This window comes from Micromys minutus (genome assembly GCF_963924665.1).
Source record: "Micromys minutus genome assembly, chromosome: 28".
NCBI classification, from domain to species: domain Eukaryota; kingdom Metazoa; phylum Chordata; class Mammalia; order Rodentia; family Muridae; genus Micromys; species Micromys minutus.
In genome coordinates, this window is record NC_137963.1 from 12692933 (window position 1) to 12716728 (window position 23796).

The 23796-nt window shown below is 38.0% G+C and overlaps 1 protein-coding gene across 2 annotated transcripts; it reads right to left on the minus strand.

Annotated features, from left to right (window-relative positions):
• Positions 1–2938: 2938 nt before the first annotated feature.
• On the minus strand, positions 2939–16761 carry TLR4 (toll like receptor 4). 2 transcript variants are annotated; one of them, XM_080940371.1, is made up of 4 exons: positions 16409–16761; positions 12026–12192; positions 7441–7476; positions 2939–5772 (listed from the first exon to the last, which is right to left on the minus strand). In XM_080940371.1, the coding sequence occupies exons 1-4, from the start codon at positions 16496–16498 to the stop codon at positions 3522–3524; spliced, it is 2544 nt and encodes an 847-aa protein (XP_080796497.1). In that variant the 5' UTR covers positions 16499–16761; the 3' UTR covers positions 2939–3521. The 2 variants fall into 2 exon arrangements, with proteins under 2 accessions (XP_080796497.1, XP_080796498.1); XM_080940372.1 differs by lacking the exon at positions 7441–7476.
• Between the last annotated feature and the right edge of the window lie 7035 nt (positions 16762–23796).

Here is a 23796-nt window from a genome sequence, read left to right on the forward strand (position 1 = left end):
ACAGCTGGTCCTATTAGCCTTCTTGTTTGCACGGGTGAATTAGCATAAATGGGAGCCTCCTGGAAAGGAGTTTTTTTTCTTCAGAAAAGAGAGCTCAAGTGTGGAGATGAGGTCCATTGTTACAGGAGGAAATTGCTAACTCCAAAAACTGTCCTTGGAGTCTACAGTGCCTCTGTCAGCTTCTTGAAGTTCTGGCTTTGAATTCTCATAGTAGAACACAGTAAATAAATAAAAATAAAGAAGAATGACATTCAAATCTTGACATTAAAAAATAGAGAAACTGTTTGATATAGCCTTGTGTACATTGGATTTGTTAAGAAAAACCTTGAAGCCTTTATTTTCTAATGTGATATTCTGAATGTTCATAGAATTCGCATAGCATGCAGAATTTAATCAGATATCATACACAATTTAGCTGAATAGGATTTTAAAGTAGCCATTAGAAAAAACGATTGTTAGACCACCCATGCCCCCAACACACACACACACACACACACACACATACATACACACACACACACACACACACACACACACACACACAAGTTCCACAAAATTTTAGTATACATGGTGTCAAGCAACCAAGTGAAGAAGGAATTTAAAACATCCAAGCAATTGACAGACAGGGAATGTCACAGCCATGAAAAGTAAGTTGACAGCTAAGACCCTTAGGGATTTACATTGTTAACTAGGATATATAGCGGACATCACACCAAAAAAAAAAAAAACCAAAAAACAACCAAAAAACATGCATTAAAGATCCACCTGTTCTTCATGTTAACAGGCATTGTCTGTCAGGCATGATGCTCTACATCAGGGAAACAAAAATGATAGTTATGATATGGTGCTCAGCTTCCCAAATGCCCTGTAAAGTGCCTAAAAGCACATATGAGGACTATTTCAAGTTCATCCATGAAGATCCAGTGATTTCTAGTGATTTCTCAAAAGACTGTAGACTCAACGAGGAAGCTAGGACAAAACATGAGCAGAAGCTAAGTAAAAAAGAAACTATCTACTTTAGTCATGGGGACTGCCATTGTCCTACAGAATAGAAAAATAAATGTGACCAAAACGTTGTCATTGAGAAGGATACTCAGTGCTTCTCCCTGACTACCCATAAGAAAGCCAAGAGGGAGACTCCATCACAGAGCCACCCTTTTAACTTTATATTGATTAGTTTGTAATGCCCTAAAAGTAAATCTAAGATCTTCATTTTATTCTTAAGGTGACTAGCTCTCAGACAGGTAAAGCCCAAGTCACACCCCTGATATGATTTAGGAATTCTCCAATAGTCACACTATCCAAAAGAAGGTCTCTGGAATTAAACCTGGAACACAGAGTTAAAACTTTCATTTCTTTTTTTCTGTCTTTATTTCTTAAGAGTAACCTCATTGCTCCTATATATTTTGTTGAAAGCTCCCCAAGCCCATTATGGAAAGAGTTGTTATAAATAAACCACTCTGTGCATAATGCGTATATGCATATGTATTTGCTTAATGATTCATGGTGTAAGTTGAAAAACCCAGACTGGAACTAACCACATAGAAAACTGTGGCAACTTCACTTCTTGTTTTGCTAGCTTGGAGCATGAAACAATGGAATAGAACATACAGGACTTTATCTTAAATGGAAGGGACCCAGGCTGTTGCCTTGCTCATTGTGTGCTATTTGGATGATTGACAAGTTATTTACTGCATTAGAATTTGGGGTTTTGTATCAGTAAAATGTGAAAATGCTTGATCTAACTTGACTAACAAGAGACAAATAATTAGCCGGCTATGTTCCAGTTTGGATGGAATTACAAAAATTTTAGGCATCCTACTTAATACTAACAACTACATTTTCTTTCACCTAGATTGTTTGAAATAAATGTGAAGAATACATCCTAGGCCTGACTGTCTTTTGTCTTCCTCTTTTATTGTCCTATATATTATTTCTTTCCATCTTTGCTCATGTCATCAAAAGTTCCTGAAATGCCAGTTCCTTCTGTGCCTGGCATATTTCACATACTATAAAAGAACTCAACCTTTATCTATCTGGTCACACATAGCAAGTTTTCCATTTTTTTTTCTGAAGTCAAATCACAGTCTACTGCAAATTTATAACATACTATCTCTATGCACTACCTGACAATGGACATTTGGGTTGTTTCCATAACTTGAAAATTATGAATGTTATCATAACAGACAAAAAAATCCAATTTATACATTTGTTTGTTTGGAAATGTATATTGTTAGATTTTTTTTAATAGTTCTACTTTGATTTCCTTTATTCATAAAACAAAAACATTTCTGAATTTTCTCAACTATTTAATGCCCATTGGCAATATAGAATTTCTCTGTGCTCGATTTTCTCCTTAACCTTAAACACACGTACAGGTACTCACATGCACCTACGCAACACACACATACAAACAAACACATACACACTACTCACATGGCATTATTTGTACAGTGTTCATGCTAGCAGGAATGTCACATTCATCCATATCACAAAGCATGTCCCCAATGGGAATGACAAAGGGAAAGGATGTCAGGAGTTCCTGCCTCCCAGAAAGGACTATCAGACAGTATCCTTGCTGAGAAGAAACATCAGTTGCAGCATATCGAGTCTGGCCATTCAGCTATGTGAGCTTCTGTGGTTCTGGAATAATCAAGAATAAATGACCAAGTTATGATTTCTATTTTTGCACTGCTCTGCACATTTCTCTTCCGATTAAAAATATTTCTATCAACCAAATTATTTTTAACACTGACTCTGTGACATCCATAACTTAGTAGGTAATAACTTAAGAATGACACCTGGTGACAAAGTGACAGAGTATATTTTATACACTTTCTTGAAAAATTGGAGTTAAATATGGGCATTTCCAGCATACTTCTAACAACCTTATTTATGATACAAGTTAATAGTCAAGGCATGAAAAGTGATAACTGAATTTATGAAAATAAAAGTATACTAGAAATTTTTATTTAATAAATATAGCAGTCTAAGGATTGGGCATGATATTTGTGAGCATGTATCAATCATATTTCTTGTAGAATTTGATTAAAAAATAAATTGACATAGAATCGAAGAAGAAGTTTGAATAAGGGCCCCTTGAAAAGAGCCAGTGCCATTTAAATTACATTCAGTAGAAAAAAAGAAAAGGAGGCAAACTTTCAGTTCTCTTCTAAGGTACCTGAAATGCAGTACATGATGGGGCTTATATTCAAAAGACCCAGGGAACAATAGATGCTCCTTTCCATTCTCTTTGGGCATTAGCCTTCTCTCCTTCAGTTCTACAAAATAAGGGTAAACATTCTTGATTATGATGCTTTGCCTGAGTTGCTCAATTCATACCCATAATCCACCTGGAAAGTATGGGGCTTCATCACAGTGTTACATCCTTCTGCTCCTTAAGGACCATGAGGTTAGAAGCCTTGTGCTACCTGGGATCCCTGCCCAACAGCAGAACCCCAGGTGAACTGTAGCATTTAATAATTGTAAATAGAATGGGTTTTGGACCCAGAGTTTTGTTCTCATGTCCAGGTTGTTGTTTCTTGTTCTTCCTCTGCTGTTTCCTCTGGATTCAAGGATTTTCCATCCAACAGGGCTTTTTTGAGTCTTCTCCAGAAGATGTGCCTTCCTAGAGCATTGTCCTCCCACTCCAGGTAGGTGTTTCTGCTAAGAAGACGATACAACTCGACCTGCTGCCTCAGCAAGGACTTCTCCACCTTCTCAAGGACAATGAAGATGATGCCAGAGCGGCTGCTCAGAAACTGCCACGTCTGAGCAATCTCATATTCAAAGATACACCAGCGGCTCTGGATAAAATGTCTAGACACCACCACGATAACTTTCCGGCTCTTGTGGAAGCCTTCCTGGATGATGTTGGCAGCAATGGCTACCCCAGGAATAAAGTCTCTGTAGTGAAGGCAGAGCTGAAAGCGGGGCACTCCTTCTTCTAAATTCTTTACCAGCTCATTTCTCACCCAGTCCTCATTCTGGCTCGAGTAGATCACAAACGCGTCATAGATGCTTTCTCCTCTGCTGTACTTTTTACAACCAGCAAGAAGTATCAGGTGAAAATAGAAGTGGTATATTAGAAAAGATACAGTGGCTACCACAAGCACACTGACCACCGACACACTGATGATGGTCTTGTACATATAACACGTGGAATTCCTAAAATCCAAAACCAGGGAGGCCTTCAACTCTACAGGAGTTTCGCATGTCATTTGTCCCACATTCACCAAGAGCAGCTTCTGGTCCTTGACCCACTGCAGGAAGTTCTGATGTTCACATATACAAGCAACAGAATTATTGGTAAGATTGAAATAGGCTAGGCTCTTTGGGAAATGTTGCAGTATTCCATTGGACGTCTCTATGCGATTGAAACTGCAATCGAGAGTCCTGAGCGAGTACAGCTGTTTATAATGGGATGAATCCAAGAACAGCAGGTTGTTGTGACTCATATTTAATAACTCAAGTCTATGGAGTGTGTCAAATACCCCCCAAGATATCTTCTCAAGTTGGCACTTAGAAACATCCAGGAGTGTCAGGTTTGTTGTATTTATGAAGACATTGGAAAGGGTGTTGTCTTTGAAAGAATTGCCAGCCATTTTTAAGGTGTTGAGACTGGTCAAGCCAAGAAATATGCCATCAAAGTCAATTTTGGTGTTAGTATAAGAGATGTCAAGGTAACGGAGTTTTTCAAGGGATAAGAACGCTGAAAATTCTGTGACCTTTTTTAAAGTGGAGTGCTGAAAATCCAGGTATTCCAGCTCTTCTAGACCCATGAAGTTGGAACCCATAATGATGGCACCATTGAAACTGAGGTCTAAGTGCTTCAGGCTGTTTGTTCCCAAATCAGAATAAGAACAGCATCTTCTAAAGCTCAGGGAATTTCTACTAAGATCTAGAAATCTGAGACTTGGCAGGGTCACACTTTTAAAACTGGAAGGCCCTTTGTTGGTAGTTAAAGTCAAATTTTTAAGAAAGGGTAGAGTCAGAGTTGGAAACTGCTTAATTTGGCATCTAATAATTGATAAGGTTTCCCACTTGAAATGTTTAGGAACATCTTCTAGGTGATTTATATAGAGACCTGTCAGAGACATTGCAGAAACATTTGAAAAGCAGTTGAAGTTAACAATATTTTCTGAGAAATCATTTATATACGTTAACCTGAACTCATAAATGGTCATATTGCATAGTCCTTCCATGACAGAGACATCAAAATATTCCAGATTTCTTTCATTTTTAAATTCTCCAAAGATTAACCGTTGAACATGTAAACCAGTCATGTTTTTTAGGCATGTTTTCATTACAGTTGAGCTATTAAAATTACTTCTTAGAGTCAGTTCTTGGAGTCTGATTCCCTGAAAGGCCTGGGCTTGAATGAAGTCAACTGGGTTCAAAGATAGGTCTAGTGAGAGATTGACTTGGGGATTTTCACGTAGAAACTGTAAGTCATTGACAGAAATAGTTTGAATACTGTTATAAGACAGGTCTACATTTTCTAGGTTTGTCAGATTAGAAAAATAATCAGGTAACTTAAGGGAATGTATAAAATTGTGAGCCACATTGAGTTTTATTAAGGCTGTAAGCTGTCCAATAGGGAAGCTCTCTAGAGAGGCTAATTTTGTCTCCACAGCCACCAGATTCTCTAAATTTGTGAGTCCATAAAAACTTCCTGGGGGAAAATTCTGGATAGGGTTTCCTGTCAGTATCAAGGTTGAGAGCTTGTGTAAGCCATGCCATGCCTTATCTTCGATTGTCTCAATTTCACACCTATGGGGAAAAAGATATCAATTATGTATTTTTGTTTTAAAAACTTTCTAAGAACATATAGTTCCTGCCACACCAAGATACAAACAAATATCATGATACAAACAAATATTACATACCATGTTATTGTGAAAACTATAAGTCACAAAGCAGGCAACAGTGGTGTGAGCAGGACAGGAACTCTAAAGGGTTGTTATTTTTACATTTGCTATAATGATGATAAAATATCATACCATGTAGGGCAGCAAATCCATCAGAAGAAAATCAATTCATGATCAATAACTGGGGCACATAAAGACTGTTGAATAGGATATGTAGTAGCCTTAGATTAATTTAGGCATTTCTTTCCACACATAGATGGAAATTTTACATCTAAGGGTTATAGGCAATATGGGTCATCATTATTTGTTAGTCACGATAAATGACTGGTGAAAGTCAATTTCAAAGACATAAATAAGGACACATAGGTGCCAAGCGACAAGAATTGCTTTAATGTTTACAGATCTTAACTCATATATAAAAGCTAGGTACATTAAATCTGTCATTATCACAGGTAAATGTTAATACTTTGTGACATGAATAAGTTTTATGGAAGAAGAAGAAAATGGGCTATGAATGTTCACATCAAAGGAATTCACCTTCTTTCTGGAGATGAAAGCAGATTACGCTGAGAAAAATCAGTGGGAATTTCAGTGATAGATATGAGTGATTGTGAAGAACAGATGAATTAATATCAAATCCAGAAACTGTAGTAAACAGTAAGCATTCCACAAAGAGTAGCCACAACACACTTTCTGTGGCTATAGGGCAAAAACACACCAGGGAAGATTAATACAAGGGTGTGAAAAGAGTGGGTTGCAAATAAAGTAGAGACTCACAAGCTTGGTGAAACCTTCTAAATTTTATCCCAAGATAAATGTAAATTGTACTACACAAATATTTGGAGCCATGCTACTAATAGAATTCATACACAGACAGCAAACAATGATGCATTATAGACGTCACCACAGATTCATGCCAGATACATTTAGCAAATGAGTCATTTCCAAATCGAAGCCAATTACCTTCCCTCACTTTTCCTATTCTCTTTGGAATATTCATAGGTAGTGTCTTAGTCAGGGTTTCTATTCTTGCACAAACATCATGACCAAGAAGCAAGTTGGGGAGAAAAGGGTTTATTCACCTTACACTTCCACATTGCTCTTTATTACCAAAGGAAGTCAGGACTAGAACTCAAGCAGATCAGGAAGCAGGAGCTGATGCAGAGGCCATGGAGGGATGTTACTTACTGGCTTGCTTCCCCTGGCTTGTACAGCTTGCTTTCCTATAGAACCCAGGTCTAACAGCCAAGGCTAGCACCATTCACAATGGGATGAGCACTCTCCCCTTGATCTTTATTTGAGAAAATGCCTTACACCTGGATCTCATGAAGGCATTTCCTCAACTGAGGTTCCTTTCTCTGTGATAACTCCAGCTTGTGTACTCCAGCCAGTACAATTGAACCCTTGCAAACTTGACACACAAACACAACACCATTAACCCTCAACCCTTAATTATTCATCCCCAAGATCTAAATAACCTTAAGAGTCCCACTGTCTTTACAAATTCTTACATATTATAATTGCAATTGCTTTAAATTATCCAGTCTATTTTAAAAATCAGTCTTTTTACCATTTAAAGTCTCTTAACTGTGGGCTCCACTTCTTCCTTTAAGAAGAAAAAAATATCAGGGCAGAGTCACAGTCAAAAGCAAAATCAAACTCTAACCATCCAATGTCCTGGATCCACTCACAAACTTCTGGAATTCTCCAAGGACTTGGGTCACTTCTCCAGCTCTACCCTTTGTAGCACAAAACTTGTCTTCTAGGCTCCAGCTGCCTGTTTTCCACTGCTGCTGATGTTCTTAGTGGTCATCTCATGGCACTGGCATCTCTAAAACACTACTGTCAGTCCTAGGGTACTCATTGCAACTGAGGCTGCACCTTTACCAATGGTCTTCCATGACCTCTCACAATGCCAAGCCTCAAATGCTCTTCATGACTCCTTCATTCATTCAAAACCTGTGCCACCTGGGTGACTCTTACACATTACCAAGTCCAGCCACAGCATGAGGTACAACCTTGGCTATCTTTGGAACATTGCTTCTTTGTGCTCTCAAGAAACACTTCCCAGAAGCTTTCACCTCAATGATGCTGAGGATCATGATCAAGATTTCACCTGGTCTCTTTTTAATCACCACTAATTTCTAACCTTCTGCTGACCAGCATCAATAATTCCAGCAACACAAAGGTTTCGCTTTAGTAGTTCTTGTTAATCACAGCTGATTCATCAGCTTCAGCTAACCAAAACCACAGAAACTTTACAATCAAAACAGCAACAGCCCTGAGAAGTCTTAAAATTTTCCCTCTGAAATTTCACAAGCCAGGCCTCCATCTTTTGTACTCTTCTCAACATTATCTTCCAAGCTCCTACAGAACATCCCACAGAGCTCTTAATATCCCAATGGCTCTTCTAGATCAAGGTTCCAAAGTCCTTTCACAGTCCCCCCAAAAACATGGTCAGGTGGTCACAGGAATACCCCAGTATGCTGGTACCAATTTGCAGATGCTCTCATACTTTTCACTCAGCCCTAAATTCCAGAAGCTTTATCCACATGGGCATCTTATGCTGAGTGATAAATTAGCTCCTTGGAGCAAACCCCACTTACTCATGACTATCATCACAGGAGTTGATCTTCTAATCCTTTGTTTAAGACTTTCTCATATAGGTACATGAGAGTTCAAGTTCCTTAATTTTCCTTTCTGGCAATGCCCTTTTTAGGTTTTAATCACAGTTAGCTCTAGCTCTCACAAAATAAGCTCAGTAGTGTTTCCTCCTTTTTTTTTTTCCTAGAAATGTCTGTAAAATTTGTGCTTCCTCTTTAAGTATTTGAAGAAATGCACAAGCTAAGCATTTGGGAGTGTATTAATCAGGGTTTTCTAGAGTCACAGAACATATGAGCTTCTATATAGTATCTCATAGATTCTTATAGAGTCTCTTTATAGCAAGAAATTTGTTTGTGACTTACAGTCTGTAGTACAACTCCCTAATAATGGTCAGCAACAGCTGTGAAGTCCAAGGATCTAGCAGTTGCTCCTTCCCAGAATGCAAGCAGGCTTAGAGAGCAAGGCTTCCTTTTTCCAATGCCCCCAAGTGGGTCTCCAATGGAAGGTGTGTCCAGATTAAAGGTGTGTACTATTACACCCAGATCTAGGACTTGCTTTGTTCCAGATGACTTTGAGCTCAACAATCTTCTTGCCTTAGAGTCCTAAGATTCATAGCCTCTATTCGTCAAAGATCAAGATCAAAGGTAGGCCTACCAATTCTCAAGTGTGGTTCATTCTAGATACAGTCAAGTAGACAACTAGAAATCACCACTACTGGTAGTAAAATAGTTTTGGTCCGTGGTTTAGTTATTTATTAGTAATTTGACAAAAGGTAGAGGTATGTTAAAAATACTATAGCTATGTTTACTCTCTTCCTACATAATCTTGGGAACTCATTACTTTCTGTGTGTTTCCAGTCATTACAATTCTAAATGAGGCAACAAAGTTTGATTTTTTTTCTCAACTTCCCACTTTCACTTAAGATTTTATTGCTTATATATATACATATATAATATCTAAATCATATATATATGATTTTGATTGTATAAATGTCATATATACATATATATCCATATACAGTAAATAAGGGCAATAGGGTTATATCTCTGTTTCTATCTCATAATAATGTGCTTTTAACTCTAAGAAATGGAGAGATAGAGTGAAGAAACTTTGTACTTGGAAGCAAGAGACATATGCTTGGCTCTAGTCTGTTACAATAAGCAATATTGCCATATATAAGTCACTCAGATTCTTCCAAACCCAGTTTTCTTAACCACATGAAGAAATGTGAATGTTTCTAAAAAGAAATAAGGACTACGTAGTCTAGAACATACTATTTTGAGGAGCTCAGTCTAGTTTCTCTCCATCAGTCTCACTGTGGAAAGGCACAGGTGTGGCTTGTCTGCTCTGCTGAAATGACAAACATCCTGTGAGCTAAGGGAAGAGGAACTTGCATTTTTCCTGAGTAAACACATTCAAAACCTTTAAGCAATGCTCTTGTATTATATTGTAGACTAATGCTCAATTATACAGGATGAAAAGCTATATCCTCTTTATTAAGAAGAGATTATTCTGTTTTTTTATTACCTGCCTGTCTATTTCAGTTCCCTTCAACTATTCTTGGAAAAACTAAAATGTACAATTTAATAAAGTGATTATAATAGCACTTTAGAAACTCATAAAGCTCACTAAATAATTTTAAGACTTTTTCATTTGGTAACTTTTCACTATGTAGGGAGGTTTTTTATTTTCATCTAATTGGAGTGAAGACTGAGACTCAGGAAATGCTACCTGGAACAGGGCACAAGGTTGTAAATGTTGGAGAAAGAACAGGCTTCATTCTTCTTCTCCCAACAGAGCTGTTGCCCCATACCTTTGAAATGTTCTATCAACCCCCAAGTAAAGAATATAAGACATTTTTTTTTTTAGTTTACTAACTTTTGACAGTAATGTCTGCTCTGCAGAAGACATTTAATACCACACTCTTGATCTTTGTTATGAAATGTTAGAATAAAATCATGTGAAACATTTCTGTAGTTTTATGAACATGGCAGAAAAGAGGTTCATTATCTACTTCACCATTTAAGGATGTTCCTGATCATTACAGCATACTGATGTAAAGCTGAATCAGAGCAGGAAGCTTTTCTCCCTGCTGGCCAGCTTTCAGCAGAAAGGTACAACCAAAACTGCTGGGAGAGAAAAATCATTACTGATCTCTTTCAGCTATGACCCTATGAACTATAACATAAATGTGCCAGGCAAGATGTGTCCAATGGTGAAATGCTGTCATAAGTATTTTAGGTATAACAAACCTTTTTAGGTTTAGATTTTTTCCCCATACCTCAGAAGGCTATCCAAGGCACGTATTGTTAACCTGGTCAAAAAACGTTGATTAGCAAGGTCTATGATCCTGATGTTTGGGGTGAAGAGAAGGCAGAGATTATTGTTGTTTAGTTAAATTATCATGGCTCTAGACTACTGTCTAAATAAATATATTTATACCCAATAACAAATGTCATTTTCCTTTTTAGAAAATAGCAGTGAACGCAGGTATTCTTAGATGTGCAAGATGCTAGAAGCAGAAAATAGTTCTGTGATCATCCCTGAAATGAACATTCATGACATTCATATTTATAACCCTCAAAGGGTCAAGGAATCTTGAGTTAGAGAGATCTGACAGAAATTTAAGAGCTAAGATTCAGGGATAGGAGTTTCTATCTGTATGGCCTGATACGGCCTTTGCAAACCTGATGTCATAGTTACTGTGGTTCCCTGAACTACCAACAGAAATCTACTGATCACTGAGCAGACCATGGGGACATTTCTTTCCTGCTGAAGTTTATATTTTTGGGGAGAGTCAGTCATTTGCTTTAATTGTTTATCAAATGGTTAAACTCACTAATCTCCAATAGGGAGTTCTAAACCTATGGTCATACAAAGAACCTGGCTCAAATCAGTGGGTCAAGCAATAAACAAGTACGTATGAATATAGAGTGGGGACCTGTTTGAAGGGTTCAGGGCTAACAGGGGTCAGAGCAAACTAAGTGTGGGCGAAGGTAAGAATAACAGAATGCACTACATAGAGGTATGAAATTGTCAAGGAGCAAATTTAACCAATAAAATAAATGACTGAGTTTCCCATCTGAAATGCTGGTTAAAAGTTTCTGTGCTCAACAAATGGTATGCTGCTTGCCCTGAATCAGAAAGGAATATCTTAGCAACTGTTTATTCAAGTTATTAGCTTATTAAAGAGGATTTTATACTCCCTAATAATTAGGAGGATGGGTTTTGTATCTATAAAATCTTGTATCTATTAAATGTTGCAGCTTAGACATGCAACATGCATGACATGTTCCATAAATATCTAATGAAATAGTTTAAAATAATGTACAAGTTAGAACTACCCTTGGATACTCTTAACTTGCTGCCCACCAACCTCAAACCAGGTAAATACATGGAGATTCTTTAAGGATTTACAGCAAATAGTAAATCTATTGAATAGATGAGGGAAGGGAGTTCAGTTAGAATCACCTAGGTTTTCTGAGCCAAGAATGCAACAATATAAAAGTAACTTCTTTACATTCTGCAGCACATAAAAGCTCATTCATTACCTGGATAAATCCAGCCACTGAAGTTCTGAGATATTGGAGAAGCTATAGCTTTCTAAGATCTTCAGGGGGTTGAAGCTCAGATCTAAGTTCTTGGTTGACGAAGGGATGTCATCAGGGACTTTGCTGAGATTCTGATCCATGCATTGGTATGTAACATTTGGAACTATCTGTAAATATCACACAACAAATGTTATGTTTCCAATTGTATGTGCCACATTCCTCTCCAAAGACAAATAATGGGGTGATAAAACTCTCTCATAGATACCAGTCAACATACCACCCACCTATCTATTCATTCATTATGATTTATTTTGTTTGAAACAAGCTTTCATGTAGCCTAGTCTGGCTTTAAATTAGTCATAGAGTCAAAGATAACTTCCGGTCTACCTGCCTCTACCCCACAAGTGCGGGCACTACAGGGATATAGTATCACATCCATCCTTCTCCATTTGTTTGTCTGCCATGTCATGCTTATAAAATGTCTTATTCTACATACCAGGAAGAAAAGAATATCCCCTGTACTCTCAATATGCTAACCTGCTACAGCAAATTTATGATTATAATAAGAACAAATTAATCAGGTCTTAAATGACTCTCAAGTCTGAAAACCTTGGTTTCTTAACAAATGTTCTGTGGTAGAAAGTACAACTTTATTATTATTACCATTACTATTATTTGAAGTTACAATTATATCATTTCCCCTTTCTTTTTCCTCTCTTCACATTCTTTCTTATTCCCCTTTCTTTGCTCTTTTTCAAATCCATGGTGCCTTATTAAAAATTAATTGTTGATATACATATTATATATATATATATATATATATTGTATATATAATATATGTATATAAATATAATTCTACATATATAAGTATAACCTGCTTAGTTTGTGTAATATTACTCAAATATATGTTTTCAGGGATGACCATTTGGTATTTGGTTTCCAATTGGTGTGCTCTTCTCTGGGGAAGACTCTTTCTTGCACTCTATTAACAGAGATCATTGCAAAAGAACACTAATCACAACTGGTCAAAATGCAGAATTCTGGAGCCCAGTACCTGGGGAAACCTTTACAATAAAACTCCCATACCTACAAATGAGGGATTATTGCAGCCCAGGAGGTGGAAAGATTATAAGGCCCAAAAGGTCATGACCTTTAGTGTGATATTCTGTTTCCTAAGGTCAAAAGTGACACCCATAAAGTCTCACTAACATGACTGCTAAGGAGGAGCTGAGAGAGGACAACAGCTAGACAAGCTACCATGGATGGAGTAAAGAGCCCAGGGATCTTTAACCCTATCCAAAGAAAAAAAGGAATAATCAGTGGGGCAACATTGTGTGCTGTCTTAATTTTGAAATATCATCTGTGAACCACATTAGCTTCATGTAACATACATATATGTTTGTACATGGATTTATGTACATTTATTGACATTAGAATTAGTTATTTTATTATACACAGGAAGAAGGAGAGTACCGATAAAGATGGACAGACATTCTTTAGCTACTGCTGTATTTTTGACAATTGCCTTGGGTTCTTAGGTTCAGTGACTTTCCCAGTTTGGTACTGGAATCAGAGGCAGTCTTCCAGTGCATGGATTCCGGTAGTGGAAAATAGAACCTAGGGTTGAGCGTTTTTTCTATCAGTGTCTCCACCTAATTTTATCTGTTTTCTCACATTCATTTTGGACCCTGTATCACAACATTCCATGTAATGTCGTAAATATATAATTTCATCCAGCCAAGTGCTTTTGTTAATCCAGTGAGTTTTGTTTTTCTCTTATTTAAAAGCCATAGAATTCTCAAAGGGCTAACTGTGATTAGAGCTTATCTCCTAGCTGGCATTAATTAAAGTAATAAATATTAATAATGTTCATTATCATTGGCTACTATTGATTCCTTGCTGCGTATTAGCATTTACTTACTTATCCATTTTATTCTAATCTTGGAAAAAAAATCCTCTAAAGAAGAATAAAATAAAAGAGATGGGGTAATATACATATAGTCCGGGGATTTGTACATAAACAGGCTCAGTTACACATATCTTCCTAAATGGTACTAACCATTGGATCTATGAAGACAATGTGTTTAAGAGAGTAAGGCACTAGACAGAAATCCTTCTCTCACCCTCTTTTCTTTCCTTCACAGGTTTTAATGACCAGGCAAATCTATTGCCCTTTTCAAATATAAAGTATTTGAAATATTTTCCAAATGCCTTTTCATTTGATCAATTTGAACCATGAGCTTTGATGCTCTGATGGTTTTTGTTTGCTATTTTGTCTTCAAGGCTCAGAAAGTTACACGGTGACCTCTCCATGGTCAGTAGACATTTGTTGGATGAATATATGATAAATACCATGTAATTTTTGGGACAGAGGTCCGTTTATGCCAAAGAGTTGACTTTTTGTCTGCTAAAAGCTATTGTCGGTACAAAAATATATGTTCCAGGACTCCGGGTGGCACTGAACTGAGAGACCCAGCTAACAGACAAGAAAAAAGAAAGAACACCTACAAAAGCAGCAAAGCTAGACCCAGATTCTAGATTCAGAATGGGAAATCTGAGAAAAGAAATGTGTGGGAAAGGAAAAATAAGCCTGTCATAAGGAGAAAAGGATCATATGCACATAATAAATAGTGGGAAGAAATGCAGACAAACGGGCTAACCAGCGTCTTACATCCTGGAGAAGCTACAGGCAGAACAGGAGGACATCAGATGGTATCCAGAACAAACATCAAATCATCATAGTTCATAAGAGCTACCAAGAGTATAATGCAGTGATTTGATAAGCGTAAGCCCTGGGATCAACACCAAGAAAAGAAGAAGGTAAGTGTGGACACAGAAAGAACTATAGAGATGAGTCAGTAAACGCCCCTGAACACAAAGCCAGAGGCATTGTGACCTGGCCAATGGAAGGGACAGGCAAGCTTCGAGAGTCGACAAAGCACAGTGACAGCAAGGGCAGAGAGATTTTATCTCAGTGTGGAACTGACGGGAAATTCTAACTCTATATCGTAAGCGAGGAGTCAGAAAGTAAGACGCTGGGATCCTCACTTCTTCAAGTTAACAATAGTTTTTCTTTTCCCCAGGTGAATACCATGTCTTTGCTCAGTGGACCTGTTCTGAGCGTCTGATTCTACCTTGTCCTGAATGCTTTCCTTGTTTGCTCAGTCCTATTGTGAGTTTCTAAGATAAATGCACGGTCTGCCCCAGGAGGAAAACAAGAATGAGTCATGGGTCAGATTACTCAGCCCTCAGTATTCCACGAAAAAGGGAGTGAATTGCAATAGCTAAAGTTTTACAAGTCTCTCTCTCTCTTTCCCTCCCTCCCCTTTCTTTCTTCTTCTTTTTATAATTGAACAACTTTATTTTAAAAAAGCAAAGATAAATGTACAGATCTTAAGCATTTTTGCATAAAAGTATACGAATACATTTTTTTCAGTACTTGGCTTTTTTAAAAGGTTTGATAGTGTGCATTAAGACCTTACTAGTTACAATGAGCAAAAAGTACATGGAAAACAAGATGTAACCTGGAATTAGTCAAAGTTTTCTTGGTGTGTAAAGATTAAGCATGCCTCCCGTTTCTTTATCTCCTAGAATTAGTTGCAGAAACACTGAAATCCCAGTTAGAAAACTCTTTGTTTCTTTGTTTTTTGGGTGTTTTTATTTTTATTTTTTTTTTTGGTTCGGTTTTTATAGAAATTCTTTCCTATAAGAAATCGTTACATTTACTCATCGGTGTGTCTACTCATGCATGCACACACCTGCGAAGGCAGAAGACATCTTACAGGAGGAGATTCTGTCCCTTTTGGGGTATGAGGGTTGAACTCGGATTATTATCAGGCTTGGCAGACACTAATCTTACCCGCTGAGACACATCCCTCAAAGATGTTTCTTAAGAGGCAGAAATGACAGCTACTTTCACCTGATTTGAAAAGAAAAAGACTGACTACTAAAAGCTGAGTGTTCAGAGTTCCCACAGAAGGCCCTGGTATTAGCAGCCTTCCTTCATTTTTCTAGTGAACACAGTCATTCTTTCGTCGTGTGAACACTGGCCTCAGAGAGGCTCAGTAACATCTCTGAGGTCTCTGAGGCAAACCACAGGGCAACGACTTTAAACTGGTTTTTACCAAGTTCACATCTCTAAATCATGACTCAGTTGCGGTAAACGGAACAAGACACCCCTGGCTGCCTGTTCCTGCCCTGTGTTAACACTGAGTCTTTTTGCTGCCCCAGCTTCTCAAGGTTGTTCTTAGTTTAACTCCTTCATGCAAAATAGACTAACCAGAGCACAGGGAGGAAGCTCTGAGCTGAGGACAGTTTGGAGAACGAAGGGAGGCTGGCAGGAAAGGGGACGCTCATCTGTGATCGATCAAGACACATACATACCTCTACGCAGGGATTCAAGCTTCCAGGTTTCAGGCAGGAGAGGAAAAATGCCATGGTCAGAGTCCTAGCCAGGAGCAAAGGAGGCATCATCCTGGCATTTTCTGCAACCAGTGGAGGCCGTGAGAAAGCATGACAAACTGTAACTGGTGGCAGGGCAGAGTCCCCAGGGCATCTGCCCCTTCTCTGCCAGCGGCTGCCCCTCGGCAAGTATTCAACCTATATTCAAAGATGTTCTGGCTAGAGAGCAAGGGGAAGTGAGAGTGCCAACCTTTGCATTCTCGCTTGTTTTTTCTAGAATCGGTCTGCCCGTCGCAGGAGGGAACTTAGAAGACTGAAGAGTAAAACAGGAAGGGCAAGGCGTTTGCTGAGCAGCGGCTGGCTGGAGGAGCAGCAAGAGAAAGCTGGCATTCATCCCAGGAAGTCATCTGACCTCTGGGCTTGGTTCAGGCTTGGAGCAACATCCTCATTCCTTACTAGTTTTCAAAGGAAGATGCTTACTGTTCCATCTAGACTTCCAAGTCTCCCAGAGCACAATAGTAGGGCTGGATGTTTCAGACTACAAGGACATATTTTCTCACAGTGCTGAAGATTAAAACACAGGATGAAGATGTCAGTTGTCCTAATCTTTTTTTTTTCTTGTCTTTTACATATGTGTGTACATGTTTGCTCACGGGAGGTGGGGGGGTGGATATTTCGTGTTTGTGTGTGTGTGTGTGTGTGTGTGTGTGTGTGTGTGCGCGCGCGCGCGCGCGTGTGTGTGTGTGTGTGTGTGTGTACAAGCCAGAGCTCACGTTTGGGTGTCTTCTGCCGTTCTCGGTTCTCAACCTTCTTTTATTATTATTAATTACCACTTATTATTAGAAACAGAAGCAGAATATTTACAAGAAAAAGAGAGCATTGCCAAGAATAGGAGGGGGCTGGTGAGCTGTGTATTATTTTTAAATATTAGAAAGCTCCATTATAGCTTTGGAGCCAAGGTCTCTGAGTCTGCTACTCATTCATTGGCTACACTGATTGGTCCTTGAAGTTTTCAATCTCCTATGTGTACCGCCCCTTCCCAGCTCTGGGATTATATGTAATCAGTACACAGGTTTTTGTTGCTGTTGGGTTTTTTGTTTGTTTTGTTCTTTATTCGTTTATTTATTCTTTTAATGTTGGTACTGATGATCTGCAGGTCTTCATGCTTGTAAAGCATTTTATCAACTGAAAAGTCTCCCCAGCCCCTGACCTCTTTTTAAAAATAATAGGTTATATTGTATGAAGGTAGACCCGTCTGATATTATTTCATTTTATTACTTTTCATTGGTTATTTTATTTTAATTATCTCACTAAATTCAAGTCTCAGGACGAGGCGCTGGGTGATTAATTTTCATATTGCAGTCACAAAACTGGGCATAGTCTATGAATTTCCAGAGAACAGTGTGTGATTCTTCATGCGTCACTGCTGGTGAAGAGATGGTAAAGGAATTCAGAAGTTGCTGAAGATGGTAAAGGAATTCAGAAGTTGCTGAAGTCAACTTCAGGTCAGATGACTAATGACCAGGCCAACTGTTCAAATGATTTCACTTTCTGAGCCTTATTTTCTGCCTTGTAAATCTGAAAACATTTCCACCGCATTTTTTACATATTTACATTATATGACATATGCAAATGCTAATATTTAGAATACTTATTCTTAGAAAGTTATGTGCTTCCTCCTGGATCAACTGTGGACTCTTGGCAGGTGAAAGCTTGCCAGGGAAGCTTCTGATAAGAAGATGAAAATACCAACAATGTTCACTGAGAGTTCAGGAGAACTGACCTGCAGTAGGAATCTTCCATCCCTCAATTTTCCTTTTCTCCATATAAAACCCAAGCCCCCTGCAACATGATGTACAGTCCCCAATCACCAGGAGAGACTGTGTTCCTCACTGTTCTGATACAAAGAGCAATCAGAGTCTGAAGAAAAGAAAAGGATGCATGAGAGCTGTCAAATTATCCAAGCTACCAATTCTCCATTTGCTGCTAGGAGAAGGAAGGTGGAGGATTGGCAAAATGGCTCATCAACTAAGGGCCATTACTGCTCTACTGAAGGACAGGGGGTTGCTTCCCAGCATCTTTATGGTGTCACACAACCATCTGTAACTCCATTTCCGGTGAATGTATTCCTGTTTTCTGGCTTACATGGACCCTGAATATAATATGTATACAAATAGAAAGGTATGTACTCATACACATATGATAGTGAATAAATCTTTAAATAAATAGAAGGTAATTAGTTTTATCATGTGTGATTGAATTAAATTAACCATAGCTTAGATTCTCTTTATATCTCATAAAAGATAACTATGGCAATTATCAAAAATGTTGGTAATCTACAGATCATCATACTTCCTTAAAGGTTTGTTGTAAAGCTTTTAGAGCCATGTCTGTGGAAAAGCAAGTTCATATAATTTTCTGATTAATGAAAATAGGATAAACACCCTATTTTTTGTACCAGTTGATATCCCCAAGTTCTGTCATAAGTACCTCAAATGTAGTTTAGTTACAGCTATGCTGAAAAAGAATAAATCATCATGTATCAATTGCAGATTCCTTCATCTATTTCTTTCCAGAGGCTCTGCAGAACTTCTTGTCCACCAGTGTACCTACAAGTTCAGTAAGAGATCCTGTTCCTAGAAAATAAAGTAGAAAGCCATAGTAAGACATCCAAGTCCTCCTGTCTTCCACATGTGGATACATGTATCTAAGTACACACATGGAAATAGGACACCCACAATCAATCAATTTATAGGATAAAATTGAAGCCTAACTTTACAAAGTTAATCCCTTCCTGATCTATCAACCTCACTACACATTTAGAAAGTGTGCCCAACTCTAGAAACTTCAAATGCAAAATAATTTTAAAATGAAATATCTCATTTGTACCTATCATTGACTATGCCCCTTGGACCAGACTAGAGAAAAACATTGTAAATCAGTCTTAAAGAATCTAGACTCTCATCTTCTGAAGTCTTAACCTTCCTAACACATCTTATCCCCCAATCAATACTTGTAATACCTACAAAGTAGAAGATTTCTTAGCTGCAATAGTAATAGTGATTGGACCACCAGCCTTTCCTGACACTCCATATACACACAAATACTTCAAGTAAGAACTAATAACGGCACAGTAATTTTGTGTGGTAATTTAGGACAAATTGCTGATAAGAGTATCCACATCCAGGATGCACATGTCATTTTTTGCTACCATTGGAAAGAAAGTCCATGAGTGGTTAAAAGAAACACAAGAGGAAGAATCAAATAATTCCTTCTAGTTTATGCCTCATGAGGTATTGACACATACATTTGATTTACATCTTCATTGAGAACTTTTCTAACTGTAGTAGAAATATTCAGGAGAGTGTTTCGAGTGGGTATTCTTTCTTATGAAAATCTAATGATAATAACACACTAGCACATACTGAACTTTTTCCAGGGCATTACAGTTCTGTGAGCCTCTTCTAGAAGATATTCCAAGTACAAAGTAGAAGAAAGAAACCATAAGCAGTCATGTCTTATTTCCTTAACCTCAATAAACATGCAAATGTGGTTTTGCAATGAGGAATATATTGATGCTTAGCTACCATCATGATGCCAATATTTATACTATAGTGGAGAATGGACTGAATAGGAATCTACATTATTATTTTGCAGCAGATTCAGTGGAAGACCTACAATCATGTAGTCAAAGGAACAATTCCATCTCAGCCAGAGAGAACTGTGCATTCGGTCAAACTCCACAGATACTGAATATTTATTAAAAAGTAAAGTGCAATACATACAACCACTATTAAATAAATGCAATATCTTTGGTGACCTAACACATACACACAACACTATCCATATTTCTTGCTCATGAAATGGTGAGTGAGATTATCAATGGTTGCAAATAGGCTAAGAACAATTCATGATCGGAGTCTTTTTATTTAATTGTGCTGCTACGTTTGATAAACAACCTTAGTGTTTTCTGAATGCTCTGAAAGGATGAGGGAAACTCATCTATACATCTGTATTCATCACTAGGTTTACTCTGTCACCGCTAATGTGTATCACCTGCTCTTTTACTCTGAACAGAATCTGTCCTAAGACTTCATCAGTTATAAATGGGTATTGCCTAGTCAATTTTCCTTCAATATCACTTCAAACACATGCTTGTGCACACACACACACACAGAGTGTGAACATGCATGAGAGAGAGACAGAGAGAGAGAGAGAGAGAGAGAGAGAGAGAGAGAGAGAGAGAGAGAGATCCACTACCCAATGCCAATGGTGTACTACAAATGAGTAACATAAAGCTTATTTTCATCACTAAAATATATATAGCCTGTAGTTGCCCATTTCATGGTGATTCAAAGACTGGGAGAAGAAATCGTGGCAATACAGTCTGCTACTGAATGTTTCCCTTAGCTTGTCATATATTAGATCTTAAACCCACTCCTTCCAACGCTCTACCATTTCTGAGTTTCACTTCTCTTCTACTAACCTCTATGAGTTCACAGTGGGACTTCTGACTGATGAAGCATCACCGCTATAATTGAGAGGGGCCATAGTTTCTCCATTGTGGTAAATAAAATGTATGTCTATCAATCAGGAGCATGCTAAACTCAGTGGAGAATTCTTTCTCCCTAGATAAAAATAAGTCGTTTTTAAATGAGTGAAAACACTGGCTAAACAGATAAATTTGGTTTCCTAGGGATGACTGCCATAAGCTACTCTCCTCCATTACCCTGCCTGTAGTGTTGGGATCATAGAGAATGGAAACAGTGAAAAGCGAACAAGCCCTGAAGTAGAAAACTCAGAATCTATCACTATGGCAAGAGCAAAACGGAATTTCTGGAGTGAATGAAGAATGTTAATTCCACCCAATGTGTTGTTCTTAGACCTACGTCATTTGCTTGATGATGTGGAAATCATTTCCTGTTTCATATTTCAGCATCTTTAAGCAGAGGCCTCAGTGTTTCTCCCACCGTTTTGAAGCTCGCTACTTTCTCTTGTGCTTACACTATTATTTTCAATCTCTTATTAATTAATGTAGCAATAATTTTTTTAAAAAAATGTAAAAAGACACCATGCAACACTACCTCCAGCTACTCTCTGACTCCAGGGAACTCACAGCCTCCATGGTTTGCCACATGCATTGACCACATACTGCAGAGCTCTCTTTTGCTTTAGACTCTGCTCACATTCCCAGTATCCACCCACTGTGGTTATAGTCACAGTTCCCTGTAACCCAGTAAAATCAAAACTCTAGAGGCATGTAATTTTTCAGTCATATTTATGTCAGTAAATTGTCACCTCACAAAACGTCCACACAAATAAATTGGTATTGATATAAACTGCCCACCCAGAGAAGACAAATGATTCTGTATTATCCATCCCTTAAAAGATATTCATAGCTACTTGTGGCTATATAGAGCAGCACAGATCTGCATAGTCCTTCTCTTCCTCCATCTTCCTCCTTCTCCCTTCTCACCCAGCTCTCAAAAATTCTGTTCCCACCCTCCTTTTCTACTGTCCAATCACAGGCTCTAGCCTTGTCTTTACCTGCCCTCATCTGCTTACAGACAGAAATCTACAAATTGATATTCTGTGATTCAATATTTTTATGGTATAAGATTCCCTACATTAAGAATTTGAATTTACTAACACTGTCCAACCTCTCCAGTTAGGCATCATCAATTTCACCTTAATTGTTACACCACAAATATCTGTCATGTTTTAGGAAATCTGTTTTTCTAGAATATGCCCACTAGGCTTTCAACAACTCCAAGACAACAGGTGAATCTGCTCGACCTCTGCATACTTGATGTCCATCACAATGTTTGATACCTTGGAGGAATTCAGTATCAAAATTTATTGGAAAAATGTTGAAAAACAATAGTAGTTGGTTTATGTCTCAATTTAAGCATGGGCCAATAAGATATAAGTCAGTGAAGATAGTTTCTAATACATCTTTAGTTCTGGCCCCCAACATGCAATTGTCTATGCCAAACATAAATGCTCAGTACACTTTGAATTAAAAAAGGGAAATATTCCTTACTATGTTTTCTTTGCCAGGAACACTGCCCATTATATTTCTCCTGTTTTTCACAATTTTGTGTAAGCAAGTAATATTAAAAACAAAACAAAGCTTACGCATACTCTTTGTAAGAAGGTGACTAAGGACAAATACTTAGAAATATTCTCTGATGTAACAGTGGGCTAGACTTGCAAGTCATACTAACACTTACCATTGTGAATTGCCTACAACCAGGTAATCCATGGTGCTCTGACATGCATTATACAAGGAAATTAGTGAAGACGTTAGTAAATTGTTCTGTTTGTCAAATTCCATAGAGGAGTCTCTGTTTTCCCATTTTACACACTGGAAGGATCTATAAGTGAAAAGACTGAAAAAAAAATAATGTGGATATATTAAAAATTCAGAACTACACACAGGGCACCATTGTCGGTTTCATAAAGTGATGATGCTAAGTTCAGAAGTGACATAGGCTAAGAGCAAATAAAAAATAGTACCCATTTGTGCTCAGTCAATGGAATATTCTTACTGCCTGTTCTGTTTCTGACAACCCCTTGGTGCACTGGGGCTCTGAAGTTAGGACATGACACTGTGGACTCAGCTGATCCAGAGCCTCTGATCTCTCCTCATGCAGTTGTTTTACTTTTATCAATCATAAACCCTTAATTCTGCTGCTGCCCAGCCCAGCTGAACAGCACCTGCTAGCGGACTGCCCACTTAAAATCTCTATGGCGGTGTTTCCATCGTCTCTATATTCTTCACCTTTGAATGTGCTGACAGAGGAGTTTGAAATTAGTCTCGGAGCCATATGGCAAAGCCGAGGGGCAGCATATGGTCACAGATTGCTAAGTGCTGATCTACAGCGTCTTTAAGCTCACCTTCCATCATTCTTACACGGGAGGCAGTGGCAGTATTGGAATTCTGCACACTGGACCATTCTTTCCTTCATGTGGAAACAAGAGACTCATATCTAGCATTCAAGACAAACTTGCCTTCATTTTTTGAGCAATTATAAGGTGTGGAGGGAGAGAAATATCTACACTATTTTTTTTTTTTTGTGATCAGTGAATAGCAAACTGCTTGAGATTAATTAAAGTATGATTTTTCCCACTAAAACTGTAACTTTGGTCAATCTGAGAAAATTTAACTACATATATAGGGGATATTCATGAAAACTGCAGCAGACAGAAATCCATCCTGTACAAGCCTGGGGCATACTTATATACAGTGATACAAAGGACTGGCAAGTACAGAGAGGGGAAATAGAGAGCTCGGAATAAAAGACTAAATGGTATATTGTTTATTAGTGAACAGAACTATTTAAAGATGATGTGGCACAAAGAAAAAT

Excerpts from the sequence above, each read along its gene's own strand:
- TLR4 (XM_080940371.1), bottom strand. The coding sequence starts at position 16,498 with ATGATGCCTCCTTTGCTCCTGGCTAGGACTCTGACCATGGCATTTTTC. Across the intron at positions 7,477-12,025 it reads CAGTGGCTGGATTTATCCAG|GAAGAAGTGGAGCCCACAGT; the intron begins GTAATGAATGAG and ends TTCTTCTTAAAG. Across the intron at positions 5,773-7,440 it reads CAGTTAAGAGACTTTAAATG|GTGTGAAATTGAGACAATCG; the intron begins GTAAAAAGACTG and ends TTTTCCCCATAG.